Source organism: Silurus aristotelis (assembly GCF_946808225.1).
Source record: "Silurus aristotelis genome assembly, chromosome: 9".
Lineage (NCBI taxonomy): Eukaryota > Metazoa > Chordata > Actinopteri > Siluriformes > Siluridae > Silurus > Silurus aristotelis.
The window spans coordinates 8,151,822-8,168,243 of NC_139582.1; the positions used below are offsets into that span (position 1 = coordinate 8,151,822).

At 35.6% G+C, this 16,422-nt stretch overlaps 1 protein-coding gene across 3 annotated transcripts in view; it reads left to right on the forward strand.

Moving 5' to 3' along the window:
- Positions 1-16,422, forward strand: part of fhod1 (formin homology 2 domain containing 1) — a 54,563-nt gene that overhangs the window by 18,502 nt on the left and 19,639 nt on the right. For all 3 annotated transcript variants that reach the window (XM_083550216.1, XM_083550217.1, XM_083550218.1), the window contains exons 4-11: positions 9,242-9,309; positions 9,696-9,801; positions 10,748-10,842; positions 11,997-12,108; positions 12,213-12,307; positions 13,057-13,200; positions 13,334-13,523; positions 15,854-16,028. In XM_083550216.1, coding sequence (XP_083406342.1) covers positions 9,242-9,309; positions 9,696-9,801; positions 10,748-10,842; positions 11,997-12,108; positions 12,213-12,307; positions 13,057-13,200; positions 13,334-13,523; positions 15,854-16,028 — 985 coding nt within the window. The remainder of the gene's footprint in view (positions 1-9,241; positions 9,310-9,695; positions 9,802-10,747; positions 10,843-11,996; positions 12,109-12,212; positions 12,308-13,056; positions 13,201-13,333; positions 13,524-15,853; positions 16,029-16,422) is intronic.

Here is a 16,422-nt window from a genome sequence, read left to right on the forward strand (position 1 = left end):
GAATTTAACTCGTCTATATTATAGTAGGGGCTTATTTTTTGCACAAGGCAGTAGGTGATGAGGATCAGTGGTTCTTAAATACCATAAAGGCTATAAATTGATCCAGATGCCCAACAGCAGCACTGAAACTAGCTAGATTTTTATCTGTTGTTCATCTCTTAGCCTCACAGAGTAACCTCCTACATATGTGGTTTAAGAAATGTATGCTCAACTAAGTTGCTGCTTCTTAAAATAGTTCAGAGTCACCTTCTGTCTATAGATTACACTTTAGCAGATTAATCATCCAGGTTTGAACTCAAGAAATTTTGAGCATGTTGCACAGAGTTTACTGAAAATTGCAGGGTTTCACCCAAATGTTCCACCCACGACTCAGGGATATCCCATATCTTTTGTACACACTTGTGTCATAATGGGTTTTTTAGAGTATGAGTGTAAATGGATTGGGAAAAGTGTCCATAAGAAGATATTTTGTAGAATTTATGTTGAAATACTGGAGATTTTGTGTGTGAATCAATTGGCATCTTATGAAACTAGTTCTTGGCTATGTTTAAAAATAAAAAACTTTCAGATTCTGTAGTGAAAGTTAGAGGTCTTTAATTCCTCTCCATTTTTATATTTTTGTTTTTATATATGTTTTGTTTTAGTTAACTTTTTTAAATTTATCTGCTAAAACAGATTTTTTATTATTTTATTTTATTGAGCATTGTTTGTAATTTGAGTTTTAGCTTTGAATTAATCTGAAATTAAAATCCTATTGCGTCCATTAACCCAGTGTCTCATATACCTTTTGGATGTGCCTCTTTCCACTCTCTTTAGCTGAGCTAAATTTAATTTTGCGATCATGAGGTACGATGTTATTTAAAGCTGCTTATGTACAATGGTGTGCACTGGCTCTTTTTAAAGCCTGGACTAGTTAAAAATGTCCACATGTCTCCTAGATTCTACGAATAATTTAGATTGCTCAGTCATTGGCAGTTTGTACAAGAATACTTATTCTGTAATTGTATGTCCATATAAGGTTATAAAGTTTGGGCCAGACTTCATGATCCTACTATTCACCTTTGGGCATGTTGCAGACATGTTATTAATAATGGTCTGACTGAAAGTTCACAGGTGCTGGGTTTGTTCTCCATAGTCGGCTCACTCTGTTAAATGTCCAAACCTTTTTGTTTTAACTGGTTTCAGGAGCAAGGTGGTGCATGTAGATTGAAAAGGAAGTAATACTTCTGAGTGTGTGAATTTGGCCTGCAGCAGAGTGCATTTCTCAAAGTTGCTTGGTTTTTTTTTTGGGGGGGGGGGGGTTTGGGGGGGGGTTGCTTGGGTTTGCTTGGGTTTTTTTTTTTTTTTCATATCCTTCAAAAACACAATTTTAAAAAGGCCAGGACAAAACATTCTTGACATTTGTGTCCTGAGGTCAGCATTATACTTTATTCTTATGCACACATTTAACAACAACAGGAGGAAATGCTGACGTTTGCACATCCTATTACCAACAATTAGGGTCTCATAATATATATTTAATAAATGTAGGTTTTTACTTTCATAACTAATAAAGACTGATGTAAAGTACAAAAACATAGCTTCCTACATCTATAGTGTTTAGTCACTTCACAAAAAATAACCTATTTGACCACCGATATAAAGCATATATCTATTTACTACTTACCATTTTTCTGTTTTTTTGTATAACATCCTGTATCAGAGATTTGTAGACAATGAACTCTGATAGATTGTCTGAGCAGAGACAAAGGCTTGGTTTCCTGGCTTGAAACAGAATAGGTAGTCAAAATAATCCTCTCAATATAGATATTTGATCCAAAGATATACCAAAGGCTAGCTTTCAACAGAATATAAGAGAGTCCATGTACTTCCAGTGTTGTTTTTTTTGGATGGAATAACATAAAGAATTGAGGGGAACTAGTGTGAAATTGTGACGTCTTTATATACTGCGAAATATCAAGACGATCTCGTAAAACTTCAAAATTTGTATTTATTTTGCATACTTTGGTTGAAATTTGTATCTGGTTAAAATAAAAATCCAAAACTAGATTCAAGATTAGTAGACTCAGTGACTTTGACATTGACACATGCTTTATCCCAACAGTGGTCACGCCATAACGATATCTGAATCCTTGTTCATGTGGCTAAATTGCTAAATTTAGTTACAAAGTTAAGTGAAAGAAATTTCAGAATTTCAAGAATTCTTGTTCATGTTCAGTGTCATTCCAGACTGGCTGTAGTCATGCTTCTTAGTAAGATGCAACCTTGTGCCATTTCATCATCTCACTATTTTTATTAGATGTTGGCTGACCCGCTGTGTTATACCACATTAACCACAGTTTGGTTTCACATCAGCAATTTAAAATGATTAGCATTATTAAATACTTAAACACATCATGATCTAAAATAATCTGTGTTCTGTTTAAGCACAATAGTTTTTTTTTTTGTTTAGTTTTTTCCCTCAGAAAAGAGATTGCAAACTTTGGAACTGATCTCATTTCCATAACTACCAGTAAGGACTTAGTTTGCGAAGTGTATAATTTTTACCTCCTAAATGGCAATATTCTTATAGAAACAGTGACTGAAAATGTTTTCCAGTCCTGTTCGATCAGCAGGAAAGTTTAGCCCAATTTCAGTAGAAGCTGTATAATTTTTTTCTGGTAATGTATGGTAATTACAACATTTACAGATACTTTTGGAGAATTGTTTGGTGAATAAAGCTACTGTTGCCTGTTTTAGTCAATATGTAAGAAAAAGTTAGCATGCACCCTTAATTTATTAGTTACTAAAATGATAACTTAAATACCATTTTATATAATTGAATGTGCTTACATTGTGTTTATTATAAACAGATTTTTGTTGTTGTTTATTTGTTTTGGTTGATTTAGATTTTTTTATAAAATGCTAATAAAATATAATATGCAAAATAACAAACATATCACAAAAATAACCAACATCCAGGTTCTACAGACACAAGTTGAATAGACTGTCAGACTTTCTAAGGTGTTGGACATAAGTAATAGCCTTTATTTAAATAATACATTAATACTATTCATATCTGAACATATTTGTGATGATTGTGGACTCAGAACATGGAAAGTTTTTTTTTTTTTTCTCCCCCCAGCTACCTCACCCAAATCACTCCAACTGGCCTTTAAAGATTAAAGTTTAAAACCAGAAAGTGAACTGAATGATCACTTTTTTTTTTTTTGTTATAGTACCTTTCCATCATAATTATGTTAGGGTTTTTTTTGTTTTTGTTTGTTTGGTATCTTAGCAGCAAAGACCTCTTATGTTAATGGAAACGTAGAAGGCAGAAAAATTTGGCCCGATGAAATGTAATAAATCTAAAAGTTATCAATGTTGCAACTTTTCTGAAGCACATATAACAGGATATTGTCCACAGTTTTTGTACAGAGTTTGGACATTACAAGGCTTTAATGGCTGCTCCATGCAAATTCACTCTCTGTGTAGGAAACCTTGAGTCTTCTTAATGGCAGAAACTTACACATTGTTTCGTGCGTTTCTTTATTTTCAGCCATTTCCATTCAGTAATATTACCCTTTTTAAATCCCTCCGGTATAGTTGTTTAGATTCGAACAAAACTGTTGGCGTGTTTGTCTAAAGAAAAGCTTTTGAATTCCCTTTGGTTGTAAATGTTTGTAGTTTGTAATTTGTTGTCCTCAAGTGATTTATTTTTTCTCCCCTCTGTCTCACATTCTCTTTTTTTTTTTTGTTCTGTTGTTTTCTTCTCGACCACAAACATTCCGTTCAATAAATCTCCAGTACCCTGTGAAAAGTCCATACAGATGAGAACATTGAGCTGAATATGTAGGAACTGCTTGTCTCTTTTGTTTGTTCTCTGACTGCTTTGGATAAACTCTTTGGTGAAAGCTGCAGATTTAGACAAAGAGTCTTCTCTCAGTTGTTACAGATGATCTGCACTCAGGGTTACAAGTGCCATTTTTCTGCTTTTATATATACATTTCTTTTAGCTCCATCCAGGTTTTGTTCATGTGCAGCCTAATAATAATTTTGATGAAAAAAATGTTCATGTGGATAATCTTTAATGGCAGTTTAGTTTACTGATTGTGGCCAATTTGAATAATTTGTAGTCCAGTCGAGCGGGATATTGCTTTTAATATAATGCTCATTAGAAAACTAATAACACTGTAAGCATTTGTGATTTTGAGATACTAATTTTGATAAGCTGCACATGCATTTTGAGGAATATTCCTTAAAGATTTTTCCCAATATAGTGAGGGGACCTGTATAAAAATTAAAAGATTAAATAAAGACAAGAGGACACCCATCTTGCTGTCATCCATTTTTTTAAGGGTAGGTCATTCAAGTTTTTTTTAGTGCTTTCAAGTTTGCTGAAGCATTTTACTCAGAGAGGTTTTTCGATTAGACCTAAGACACGAGAGGGTGAAACGTTAATGTGAGCCATGATTTTCAGGCTGATAGTGACTACAAATGAAGAGGTGCTGCAGTGGTAGCATGTAAAATGTATATCCAACAGTTCGAAGATACATAACAATAATATTATGTGATTCTTTCCCAGATAGTTGACACAATTGGAAGCACACAGTGGTATAGAATGTCTTTGTATGCTATAGCATTACAATATCCCTTCACTAGAATTAAAGACCCCAAACCTGTTTCAGCATAACAATGCCTAATAAGGTCCAACATACAGAACAGGCCCCAGGCCTCTTAATCCAACACCAGTGCCTGACCGCAGTAATGTTCTTGCAGCTGAATGATCACAAATCCCCACAGCTTCTGAAATCTAGTAAAAAGCGTTCCCAGAAGACTTGAGCATATTATATCGGTAATGCTTTACTAAAGCTGGGGTGAGATGTTCCGTAAGCATGTATTGGTTTGGTACTCAGGTGTCCATGAATCTTTGGCTTTGTAGTGTATGAAGTTTAATACTATACTGCCCAAGGGCTTCATTGCCCAAAATGACTTTTGACATGTTAACTCGCTGCCTTCTGAGGGTTTTAGACAATAATTTTGTACCTGCCTGGTTATTTTTTGCATGGTCATTTGCCTAAATTGTCCAGACTTGGTAACCACCCATGCTGTCACTGCTGTCTGTGGATATGTTTAGTAACCTACAGTATATCTGTTTTTTTGCACATTTGGCTTCTTTAGGGTTCTTATTGTTTATCTTGATCTCTGTCATTCTCTCTCTCTAGCTGTGTTATCACTATTCAACAGGCCTGGTGGTGCTACATCAGCAAATATTAGCCAGGATGTTTTCATTAGGAGCCTTCCTTCCTTCATGAAGAGACACGCACATCAGCAGCTCTGTGACACTACATATTCCTGACTCTCCCTCTCTAACTTCTTATTTCTGTGCGAACGTACACACAGGGGCGGTAATTACCTCACGTGGCTGTCATGAGAAACCACCAGGCTGCTGGTTGTCAAAGCAGTCCACCAAAACAAGATTCTGCGAGAAAATCAAGTCAGGAAAAGTGAAGTCAAGATGTTCCTAACCAGTCACAAATCTAGTCGCCATGCAAAGAAAAATATACCAAAATATTTTCTTTGTTTGCCGAATGAATTCATGTTTTTGGTGCTGTAAAGTATAACTGCCTGCTGAATCGGGCTTACAGTATTTTATGGAATGTACACACACAAAGGGCTCTAAATTAGAACATGTATTAGTGTTTCTGCTATAGAACAATTCAATTCATGCGTTATAACTTGTCTGTACACTGTAGTGCAGTGCTTGTGTTTGGATGTTTGTGACCTTTAACATTCTTTTTTTTTTTTTTTTTAACTGATTCCACATTTTTATAATTTTATCAAAAGCTTTCAGCTTTGATAGAATGGTCTTACAATGAAAGTGGCTCGCTCTCAATAATAAGTGGTAAACAGTGATCATTGAGCATGTTTGGGCTGGCAAAGGTATTCTGTTTAAGATTTCCTATTTGAAATTGTGCAGGTAGTAAACCAACAGTGTTGGGATTAGCCAAGCATGCGAAGATCTGGGTGGGATAGAACATGACACAGCCAGAAAATCCAACAAAATCCAACAAAATCAAACAAATTCGTCGAAACAACAGCTATGATGTGCGAGATGTCTTGCTAGCCCAGTTAATTTAAACCTTTAATGAGTGAGCCATTGGCGATGATGGCAAGGAAAACGTCCCAGTGATCGTATGAGAGAGAAAGAAATGAGAGGAACCAGACTCCAAAAGGAACCCATGCTCCTTTGGATCACTGAGGTTATCGGCTGTTTATTGATGGACACTTGAATGCAAAAATGTTTATAGCATTTGTAGCTCTAAGCCATTGTAGCATTTTACATTATTAAATGATAATTAAAAATAAAAGACTTCACTGGCTATGCTTAAACAAAGCCCTAGAAGACTAAGAGTTTTCCCAGTTCTGTTATTAGACCTAGTTGTTGTTATTGGGCCTGTGCATATTGCATGGTTCAGCCAGAACATGTTTGCTCTTTGGTATTGTGTAATACCAAAAGTTCCAGTGAAAAGAAAAGTAGTGACTGTAAATTTATGGAAATAAATTTGAAATTATAACACTCATGTTGCAGCTTGTATTTAAATTTATTACCAGTTTAATGTCTGCATTTTTTTTGCATTACCTTCTTATAATGCTTAAATGAATAAAGGGAAGTGATTCAACTGAACAGATTTAATTTTGCTGGCTTGGATTTTCTGGCTGTGTCATGTAAGCCTTGTGCATGACACTTCTTCCGTGTCATATCTGGAAGTAATTATGAGGGCGAGTCGAAAAGAAATGTTATTCTAAGTAAGAAATAAATGTATAGTATTTTGAAGTTGTGGTTAAATGTTTTGCAATTATAGTGATCACAGAGAAAAATGAAATCTATTTCTTTTATGTATATATTTTTTTACTTCTGAATCATTAGTAATTATAACATACATAAAAGAAACTTAAAAAGTTATTAACTATAACCTTGTGTTGCCATTAAAGGAGTAGTTACAGTCCTTTGCTGCTTGTGACCCAAACTTGATCAAGAAGTTCACAAAAACGTTTGTGTTGAAATTACGCATGTCTTGTGAGTCGATATTTAAGAATATGGCATTAACTGAGCATATCCTTTTTTATTTTATTTTTTTTTTTACTGTGGGCAGGGCTAATTTCAGGATTGGAAATAATTTTCACTGTAAAATATAATGAAACATGCCAGTATTGTGACTCACATAAAAAAACAAAAAAAACAAAGGTAAAATAGCTTTATAAATTACAAACTACACCTTCACATTCTTATGACGTAACAATTACAGTATTTTTCGGACTATAAGCCGCTACTTTTTTCCCACGTTTTTAACCCCGTGGCTTAAACAACGAAGCGGCTAATTTATGGATTTTTCCTGGATTTTTCCCGGTTTCACAAACTTCAAGCCAAATAACTGAACCCCATAACATTAGACCAATGAAACTTCCGAACGTAAACGAAAAAACGCACCTCACCTGTGTTCTGAGCTGCACGGCTTCAGGAGAAAAAACATCCATTGGGTGATTTTTAAACACACAACGATGCCAAAAGATAAACTCCCGAGAGAAATAGTTGTGAAAGGAAGGAGGAAGACAGTAAACAATGACTTTCTTGGTAGCCTATTGTTTAGATAAAAGCCGTTGTAACGCGTTGAGTCTGGGTGAAGGGAGAGCTCGCTAACTCCAGTTGCAACAGAAATCATATAAGCACAGACAGGTTTCCAAAACTCGTGCTTTTTTATTTTTCTTAGCAACAGCATTACGGGTTAGTCAAAGAAACTTAGAAATGAGCATCAGAAAATAATAAGGACATAATCCTCAGTCTTACACACATGCAGTATTACCGGAAGAATGCAGTGACATGCTATTCCCAAAATACCGCTATGCTCCTAAAGGAAGCGCAACATATTTCACCCGTTAAACCGTGTGTAACGTGTCTTTCGTTAAAGTTCATTAGTGTAGACACCTGCGGCTTATAAACAGGTGCGGCTTATTTATGTTAAAAATAAAAATATTAGTAAAATTCAGTGGGTGCGGCTTATATATGGGTGCGCTTTATAGTCCGGAAATTACGGTATCTAATAATGGCTGATGAAAATAAGTGTTTAAAGGATTTATTATAGTTCGTTATAGGTTTTTTTTTTTTTTTTCATTTAATTGTCTGTAGTTATTTATGCTGTTTTAAAAAAAAAAAAAGGTCACATTTTGGGATTCCTGCACAATGTATTGCTTGCTTGTCATAGGTATCACATACTATTATTTATACGAGGTTACTAACGGGGCATGGTCATTTGTTGTAGATTAGTGTATATGCAAAATAGTATGTTGGAAAATATATACTTCATTTTTACTGTCCAATAACATTTACATATTTTAGTAATATGTTTTGAATATTTACCTCGTTCTTTGAGCTTTTAAAAATGTAAAAAAGAAAATATCAATAATAAGGTAAAAATGAAATGCATTAACTTGTTCTGTATGAGCATTCTGATGCTATTGGTCAGAAGGTCGGTTACCCCATGCACTAGCCCAATCTTACAATTATTGTTACCAAACTATTAGAGTGGAACCTCATAGCATAGAGTCTCATCATATGTGTAGAAAACTTAATACACAGAGGAGCACGCACACAAGCGCAAACACAGCAAATTTTTTTAAGGCATTGGCTCTGCACAGTGATAAATTAAATCTAATCTTATCTAAGTGTTTCAAGTCACATAGCAAATGTGTTTTTCAGATAGCAAGCATCCGAAAGAACCCTACACTTCTATTGTTTGTCTATGTGTAATATGATTGTATGATGTGTGTTTAGCCTGTTTACTTCTAGAATGTCCTTTAAAATAAATAAAAAATAAAAAAAACTTTCCCAAACTTTATTTCATACATATTTATCTTATGACCCTGGTTTTTGTTCTACCACTTCAAGACATTTGTAAACAACAAATAAATATAAAGGCATACTTTTTTTGGACTGTCCACATAACATTAGGTATGTTCTTTTTAGTAAGAGAGAAGTGTTTAGGCCCCTATCTCATTTTCAACCAAATTGCCTTATAAATATAAGCTTGACAATTTTGTGTAATTTCAAAATTTTTTTACTTGATGACAGACTATGATGCTTAAAAGCCAGTCATCAGGGTAGGAATGTACAGTGTATGTTTTAGTGGTCAACAAAATGATCATCATCCTGTTTAATTGTTCACCAGATATCATAACATCTCTTTTGTTCTTTCTGTTGCAGAGAAGCTGTATAACTCCCAGGGGCCTGAACTGCGACGGTCTCTCTTTTCATTAAAGCAACTGTTTCAGGTGGGTACACAGTGAGTTGACTACATGATGGAAATGACAAATAAACCCTCAGTATGTATGCTAAAATGCACAAATAGGTGGTGAATTAAAGAAAAAAAATATTGTTTGTACGTGTTGCATTAATGTAAAAAACTTTTTTTTGTATTCTTTTTATTTTATTTACTATGCTGTACATATCATGTCCCATCTTTTGCTAATTGGTGCATGACGTTTCTATTAAAATTCTGTTTTTCCACATTTGGTGATTTTAATAATTGGAGTCATTTATTGTAATCAGTAGATAATTTTCCGATCTTATTTTTCAAAACACACACTGTACATTACACTAAATGATAAACCAACAAACCATTAACCTTTTTTTTTTTTAATTATTGTCTTTTCTACAGGATGATAAGGACCTGGTACCTGAGTTTGTGAATTCTGATGGCTTGACCTGCTTTATAAAAGTGGGCGTAGAAGCAGACCACAATTACCAGAATTACATTCTTCGAGGTGGGAGGTTAACAAAAACAACAAAAGACCAGCATATCAGATTCTACCACTTTAATGAGAAAGCTGTAGTAAGAATTATAAATAGTGGTTAAAGAGACTATAGTAATATTAAGTTAAAGTGCTTAAATGAGATACATTGGTTCTGGTTTGGCTAAGGGGCAGAGGAACAGATAGAAAGTGTTTGCAAATTCCACATGACCACTTTGTTTGAAGGTATGTGCATCCTGACAATGTCAAACTTGAAAGCAATAAAAACTATTTTAGAAACGTAGAACTGTTGGCGTTTTTAGATTGTAATACTTAATATTAAGCTTGCAGAATATTAAGAATAGTCATTTTGATACATTTTTTTATTTTATTTTCTCAACTAAAGACTTCGCTACACATTGTCTGGTAACATTTTGCACTTAAAATTGTCCAAAAAATCATTAATCAATACAACAGTAATTATTGATACAATGTCAAGTTTTTAGTCCAATGCGCTCTTATTTGGTTCCGGCCAAAGTTTTTTTTTTCTTTTAGTCAAGCGCATTCACCAAACACAGCTAAAGCATGCTGCTATATGCTATGTGTAAGTTCATGTGAAATGAAATTTCATACAATTCTACAGAACCTTTACATGCTTCTTTAATTTTGCCTCCAATCTGTCAGCAAAATCCAGGGTTCATATGTAGGGCCTATAAACATTGCTGTTTTAACCGTTAATTTTGCTGCCTTGTGTAATCTGCAGAGTTGTTATTTTGGCGTGGGTTCTGGGACAGGAAGTTTATACTGGAACAACAAATAGCTTTTAGTACAAATCTGTACATCCGGCTGTAGCTCGGTCCTTGCTGATGAACTTCCCACCTTCTGCTTCTCTGTAGTTATTGGAACATGAAAAGAAAAAGAAAAAAGTGTGCCGTCAGTAACATTTGCTCCAAGTGTGTGTGTTTGTGTTGTCTTGCAGCTTTGAGTCAAATCATGTTGTTCGTGGACGGGATGAATGGAGTTATAAACCATAATGAGACAGTGCAGTGGCTGTACACCCTTTGTGGCAGCCTGGTGAGTAACCACATTATATAACTCACACACACACTCTTATAAGCTTATTAGTGGTAGATGTGGTTGACTGTTCTTAGTTTGTGGGCTGCAGAGTTTAAATACTTTATTGTTCAAAGCTGCTAACGAAATGGAAAAGGCGAGGTACTGAGCGAAAGGGTTACTTGTGTGACCATGACCTTCCATTTAACACATTCATGGTATTATTAAATAAGACATTTGCAGTAACCGCAGCTTATAAATCACTTTAGCTCTGTTAAATAAAGTAATTTTTAGAGCGAGAAAAATTTAATGTATTATGACCTCCAGTAAGTCAAGCTTCTGATTAAACTTCTGTCTAAATCGATATATTTTTGTGGAAAATATTTTTCTCATGCTTTATTGCCACTATTGTGCTCCAAGCCTGCATTAAAAGTAATTAGCTGATGCTCATACCTGAAGCACCTGGTGCTTGGGGTTTATTTACAGCCCTGAAGTAGTTTTTCCACACTTCAGTGCACTACTTCATGCAAGCGTCCTGAGCAGAGTTACTTATCTTTACTGACATCATGCTCTCACAGTCGAAGTGAATATAACAGATGTTTTAACATAACCGAGCTTCATCTCATTGGTTTCAGTACTGATTTTGCAGATTGCCAACAAACTCTTATTACTTACTGTAGAAGTGTCAACAGCTTTATCACACTTTTGTCCACTTGAGTATTGGCTAAAGATTGCGTAATGTTTTTTTTCCCCAAAAATGTATAATTTATCTGAAAAAAACAATTGCAAATCACAATAATTTATAGGCAGTTTCTTTATCTGAACAAAATGACAACAATTTCATGTCATGATGCACTTTATTTGTTATTACTCTCAAGCATTAAAAAAAAAAAAAAAGCATTGTGCATTGTGATTAATGCAATACTGGTATTATAATGTCATATTCCTATAATCCTGTTCATGTTAATGAACCAAAGAAACATTTCTTTTTAATGTCACTGTGAACCCCCTGGAGGGTAAAGGTGAGGGAAAGTTGACAGGGGGATGTAAAACATAATGATGGGAAGAAAAAAAAAATCAGTATTGAAAGAGTATTGAAAAACTTGCGTATTTCGCCATCTGGTGGAGAATAAGTGTAATTACAGTCTCTCCTCTCCTCTCTTCTCCTCTCTCAGTCTCGGCTGGTAGTGAAGACAGCTTTAAAGCTCCTCATAGTGTTTGTTGAATACACAGAAACTAACAGCCCGATTCTTATGCAAGCTGTCAGTACAGTGGATAGAAAAAGAGGTAAAAAGCTCATGATGAATCCACACACATTCAGAAGAAGTGTTTGAAGAAATATTTATTTGTGCTAGCTGGAGATGAGTTTCACTCTGAAAATTACGTTGTAGGTGTGAAAGCTTGGTCATACTTGGTGTCTATTTTGGAGGAGAAGAATGGCTCTGACACAGAGCTCCTGGTCTTCACCATGTCCCTTATTAACAAGGTAGCTACGCGCGCGCGCGCACACACACACACACACACACACACACACACACACACACACACACAGACACACACACTGCAGTCCTTATCAACAAAGTTCCTTGCACATACACATTATTGTAGCAGTTCAAAACAGACACTCTTCTGTTATATTCAGGACCACATGGTGCACCATGTTATATAACCATTATGCTATAGACTCCTGCTAAACCACACCCTCTATAATCACGTCACTGTGACCATCAGCAACAAGTATCTTTACAGATTACAACTCTATTTAAAATACATAGAAAGTGCATTATTGGATCTTCATTAGTATGTGCCCCCCATGGATTTATCATATACAGACAGATATACAGACAGAACATATCTATGAAATGCTTTCAACTAAGTAAACTTAAATCTAAAAGGAGTACAATATTATATTTTATTCATAGATCACCTGCTAAAACTGTGTTTCTAATGTACAGCCTTGTCTATTGAGCTAATATTTGTAAGGAAAGATGTTAGCTCACTTGAAAAAAATATCAGTGACTCTGTAGGGCATGCATTAGTTAGAGAAGCAACCAAGAAGCCACTGTACACGACGTTCGAACGTTTATCCTTCATATGACGAAGTAGTGCATTGTCGATTTTATGTAGATTTAAGACCTAAAATCCCAGTTTATATCCAGGGAGATGAGTAAAATTATAAAAATGATAAATGATAAAAGCCAGTCTATTTTCATACCTTTCTCCCCTCTTTCACAGACTCTAGCAGCTCTGCCTGACCAGGATTCATTCTACGACTTGACAGACAGCCTGGAGCAACAGGGCATGGAGCACATCATGGAGAAACACATGAACAGCAGAGTCATTGACCCCGACCTCAAACAGCAGTTCACTATATACGAGGTACAAGAACAGCAGCCTAACAGCATGTCAAGAATATTTATAGCAGTATAGTATATTTCACACCAGCAGGTACAAACACTGTGCTGTGTAAATAAGAAATGCAATATGCACAAGTTGGTTTGTTTTTGTATAGAATGCTTTAAAGCATGAGGATGAAGAAATGGATGAGTCCAGTCCTCTCAATCGTAAGGAGCGGAGAAAAGCAACTAACAGCGAGCAGGAGGGGAGGAGGAGCCGACGGTCCTCAGCACACAATCTACTGGATGGTCCGCTTCCTTCCACTGTGCTTGCTTCTGCGTCTTCCTCTATTAGTCCCACTACAGGTTCGTCTCACACCAGTCCCACCATTCTCTAAGCAGGGAAGTAGTAGTTTTATGGTTGAGATTTTGGGCTGTTGATCAGAAGGTCATGAGTTCTAATCCCAGCAACACCTTAACCTGTAGCTGTATAGGTGTAAGTCGGTGCCAAATGCCAATAATGTAAATGTTCAAGCCACTCAGTTTAGAGTTTGTTTTAGATTAATTCAATAAAAGTTTACCGTATTTTCCGGACTATAAGCCGCTATAAGCCACTTTTTTCCCACGCTTTGAACCTGTGGCTTAAACAATGAAGCAGCTAATATATGGATTTTTACTGTGTTTTTCCCGGTTTCACAAGCTTCAAGCCAAATAACTGAACCCCATAACATTAGACCAATGAAATTCCCGAACGGGTTCAGGTGAACCAATGAAATTCTTTATATTAAATCAGATGCGCTCCCACTGAATCGGGCCGCACCACATCATAAATATGGATGAGGTTCCTCTGATGTTTGACCTGCCGCTCACTCGGACTGTCTACAGAAAATGCGAATCATTCGTCACGCTGAAAACAACCGGGCATGAAAAAACACACTTCACCTGTGTTCTGAGCTGCACGGCATCGGGAGAAAAGCTTCACTGATGGTGATTTTTAAACGCACGACGATGCCAAAAGATAAACTCACGAGAGAAATTGTTGTGAAAGGAAGGAGGAAGACTGTGAACAATGACTTTCTTGGTAGGCTACTGTTTAGATACAAGCCGTGTAACAGACACTGTCTTTCGTTAAAGCCTGTGTAAAGTTCATTAGTTTCAGTGTAGACAAAGTAAAAATCTTTGTACAATTTAGTGGGTGTGGCTTATATTTGGGTGCGCTTAATAGTCCGGAAATTACGGTAATCTTTTTTAAAATCATATTCTTTAGGTAAAATCTGATCATTTTTCTACATTTAATGTACAACCAGATTGCTGCTCAGATGCTCAGGAGACAGATTTTAAACCCTAAAACAATCTAATAATGGTTTTCTATTGGACATGCTTTTAATCCTGAATCCTGTACTGTACTTTTAATCCCCTGCCTAAATATTACTCCATTAAAAGTTTGGAAATTTATTTACTGTTTAAAAAAATACCTCAACATCAGCAGTAAACAATTTACAATCAACAGTAAAAGTACTGATCCATGAGAACTGTATTTTATTAATTTTTTTGAATTCATCACGTCATACCTTTTCATAAAGAGATTTCTAGTGATAGAGGCACACAATGCAATATGCAATGATGATGCACAAATGAGATAATAAGATACAAAAAAATATAGTGAAGTAAAAGTTTCCCAGAGTGAGTGAAAATACTCAAAATGTGCTTAAATATAATAGAATTACTTTGTTACTGTTTACCACTATGTTTAAAAGGTGTTATTATGTTTGGTGTACTTTTGCTCTGAATCTGAACATAAACTATATAGGAATGGTTATTATATCGCTTAATAATAATATCATGTAATAATGTTTTTGCTTTGATATAGAAGTAAGCAAGCTCACTGTGACTATATATTGAAATGGAATTGCTTCACTCTGCATGCACATACTGCAGTTTATTCCTTTTCCCCACTTTATAATGATTAAATAAATTTGAACACTGAATAAACATTTATTAATTAAATTTCCATCCACACATGTGATACCACACAGTAATAACTACACAAGAAGATATTGCTGATGCTTTGCGTCGTCCCTGTCAGTTTTCTCGACAGTAGTTGTCGAATCTGTCACATCCTTTAAGCGCACACTGATCTTATGAGCTATTCAAGTATATGGTTTAATATTCAAATGTGTGCAGTAATATTCTAGCTATTTATTTTGTTTATTTTTTTACTCTTTATCAGGTCTATGCTGAAATTATTTGGATTAAAATCTGTTCAAGTCACTATTCAAACCTGTGCATATCTATAAGAACACGGTGTATAAATTTATTTTAGCTTCTTGAACCCTTTATAATCACTTTGAGAACTACTGCTTTAGACTTTGTTGTCCTTGTAGATGGAAAAAGAAAGCATTCACATGAGTGTGCTACAGACTGATATAAAGTAGCTGATATAATCAATCAGAATTAGTGGAAACAAACCTTTTCAGGTATAAAAGCATTTAGGGCGGTGCTTCGATATTTAGGTATGTGAAAGTCGTGTTAATTTTTGGTTTAGTGGCCAAATATTATTTCCATCACTACTACTATTGTGCTCTGTGCGTGCTCTGCTTTGTAGTTTGTGCTCTAAGTTATGACCAGATTTCATTAACTTGCACTCTTGTTTAAGACAAGAGTAGTCAGTTTGCTTGTTTTTGTTTTTCTTGCAGATCCTAGTTGTATCACCTCTCCCGAACCATCAAGCAGTCCATCCTCCCCTTTCCTCATTTCTCCCATTGGCCGTCATCCAGTAAGATCCTCCTCCAGTGAATCGGAGTCCAGTGTACACAGCTCAACCCCAGTAGTGCCCTCTGTCGTAGTTAATGAAACTCCAGTCAGTGATGCGTAAGTAGATCGTGTGCAAGTAGAACGTGTGTGTGTGTGTGTGTGTGTGTGTGTGTGTGTGTGTGGTGTGTGTTCATGTGTGTTTGAGTGAAAGAATGTGTGTGAGAACATGTACGAAATCGTGTGAGAGAGCGTGTTTGTGGATGTGAGAGACCATGTTTGTTTGTGACGGACTGTGTGTGTGAGAAGAACGTGTGTATGTGTGTGAGAGAATGTGTGTCTGTGTGAGAGTCTGTGTGGAATCATATGAGACTATGTGTGAGTGAACATGTATGGAATCATGTGAGGAAAAGGTGTGTGTTTGTGAGAGATCGTGTGTGTGAGAAGAACGTGTGTATGTGTGTGAGAGAATGTGTGTATGTGTGAGAGTCTGTGTGGAATCATATGTGTGAGA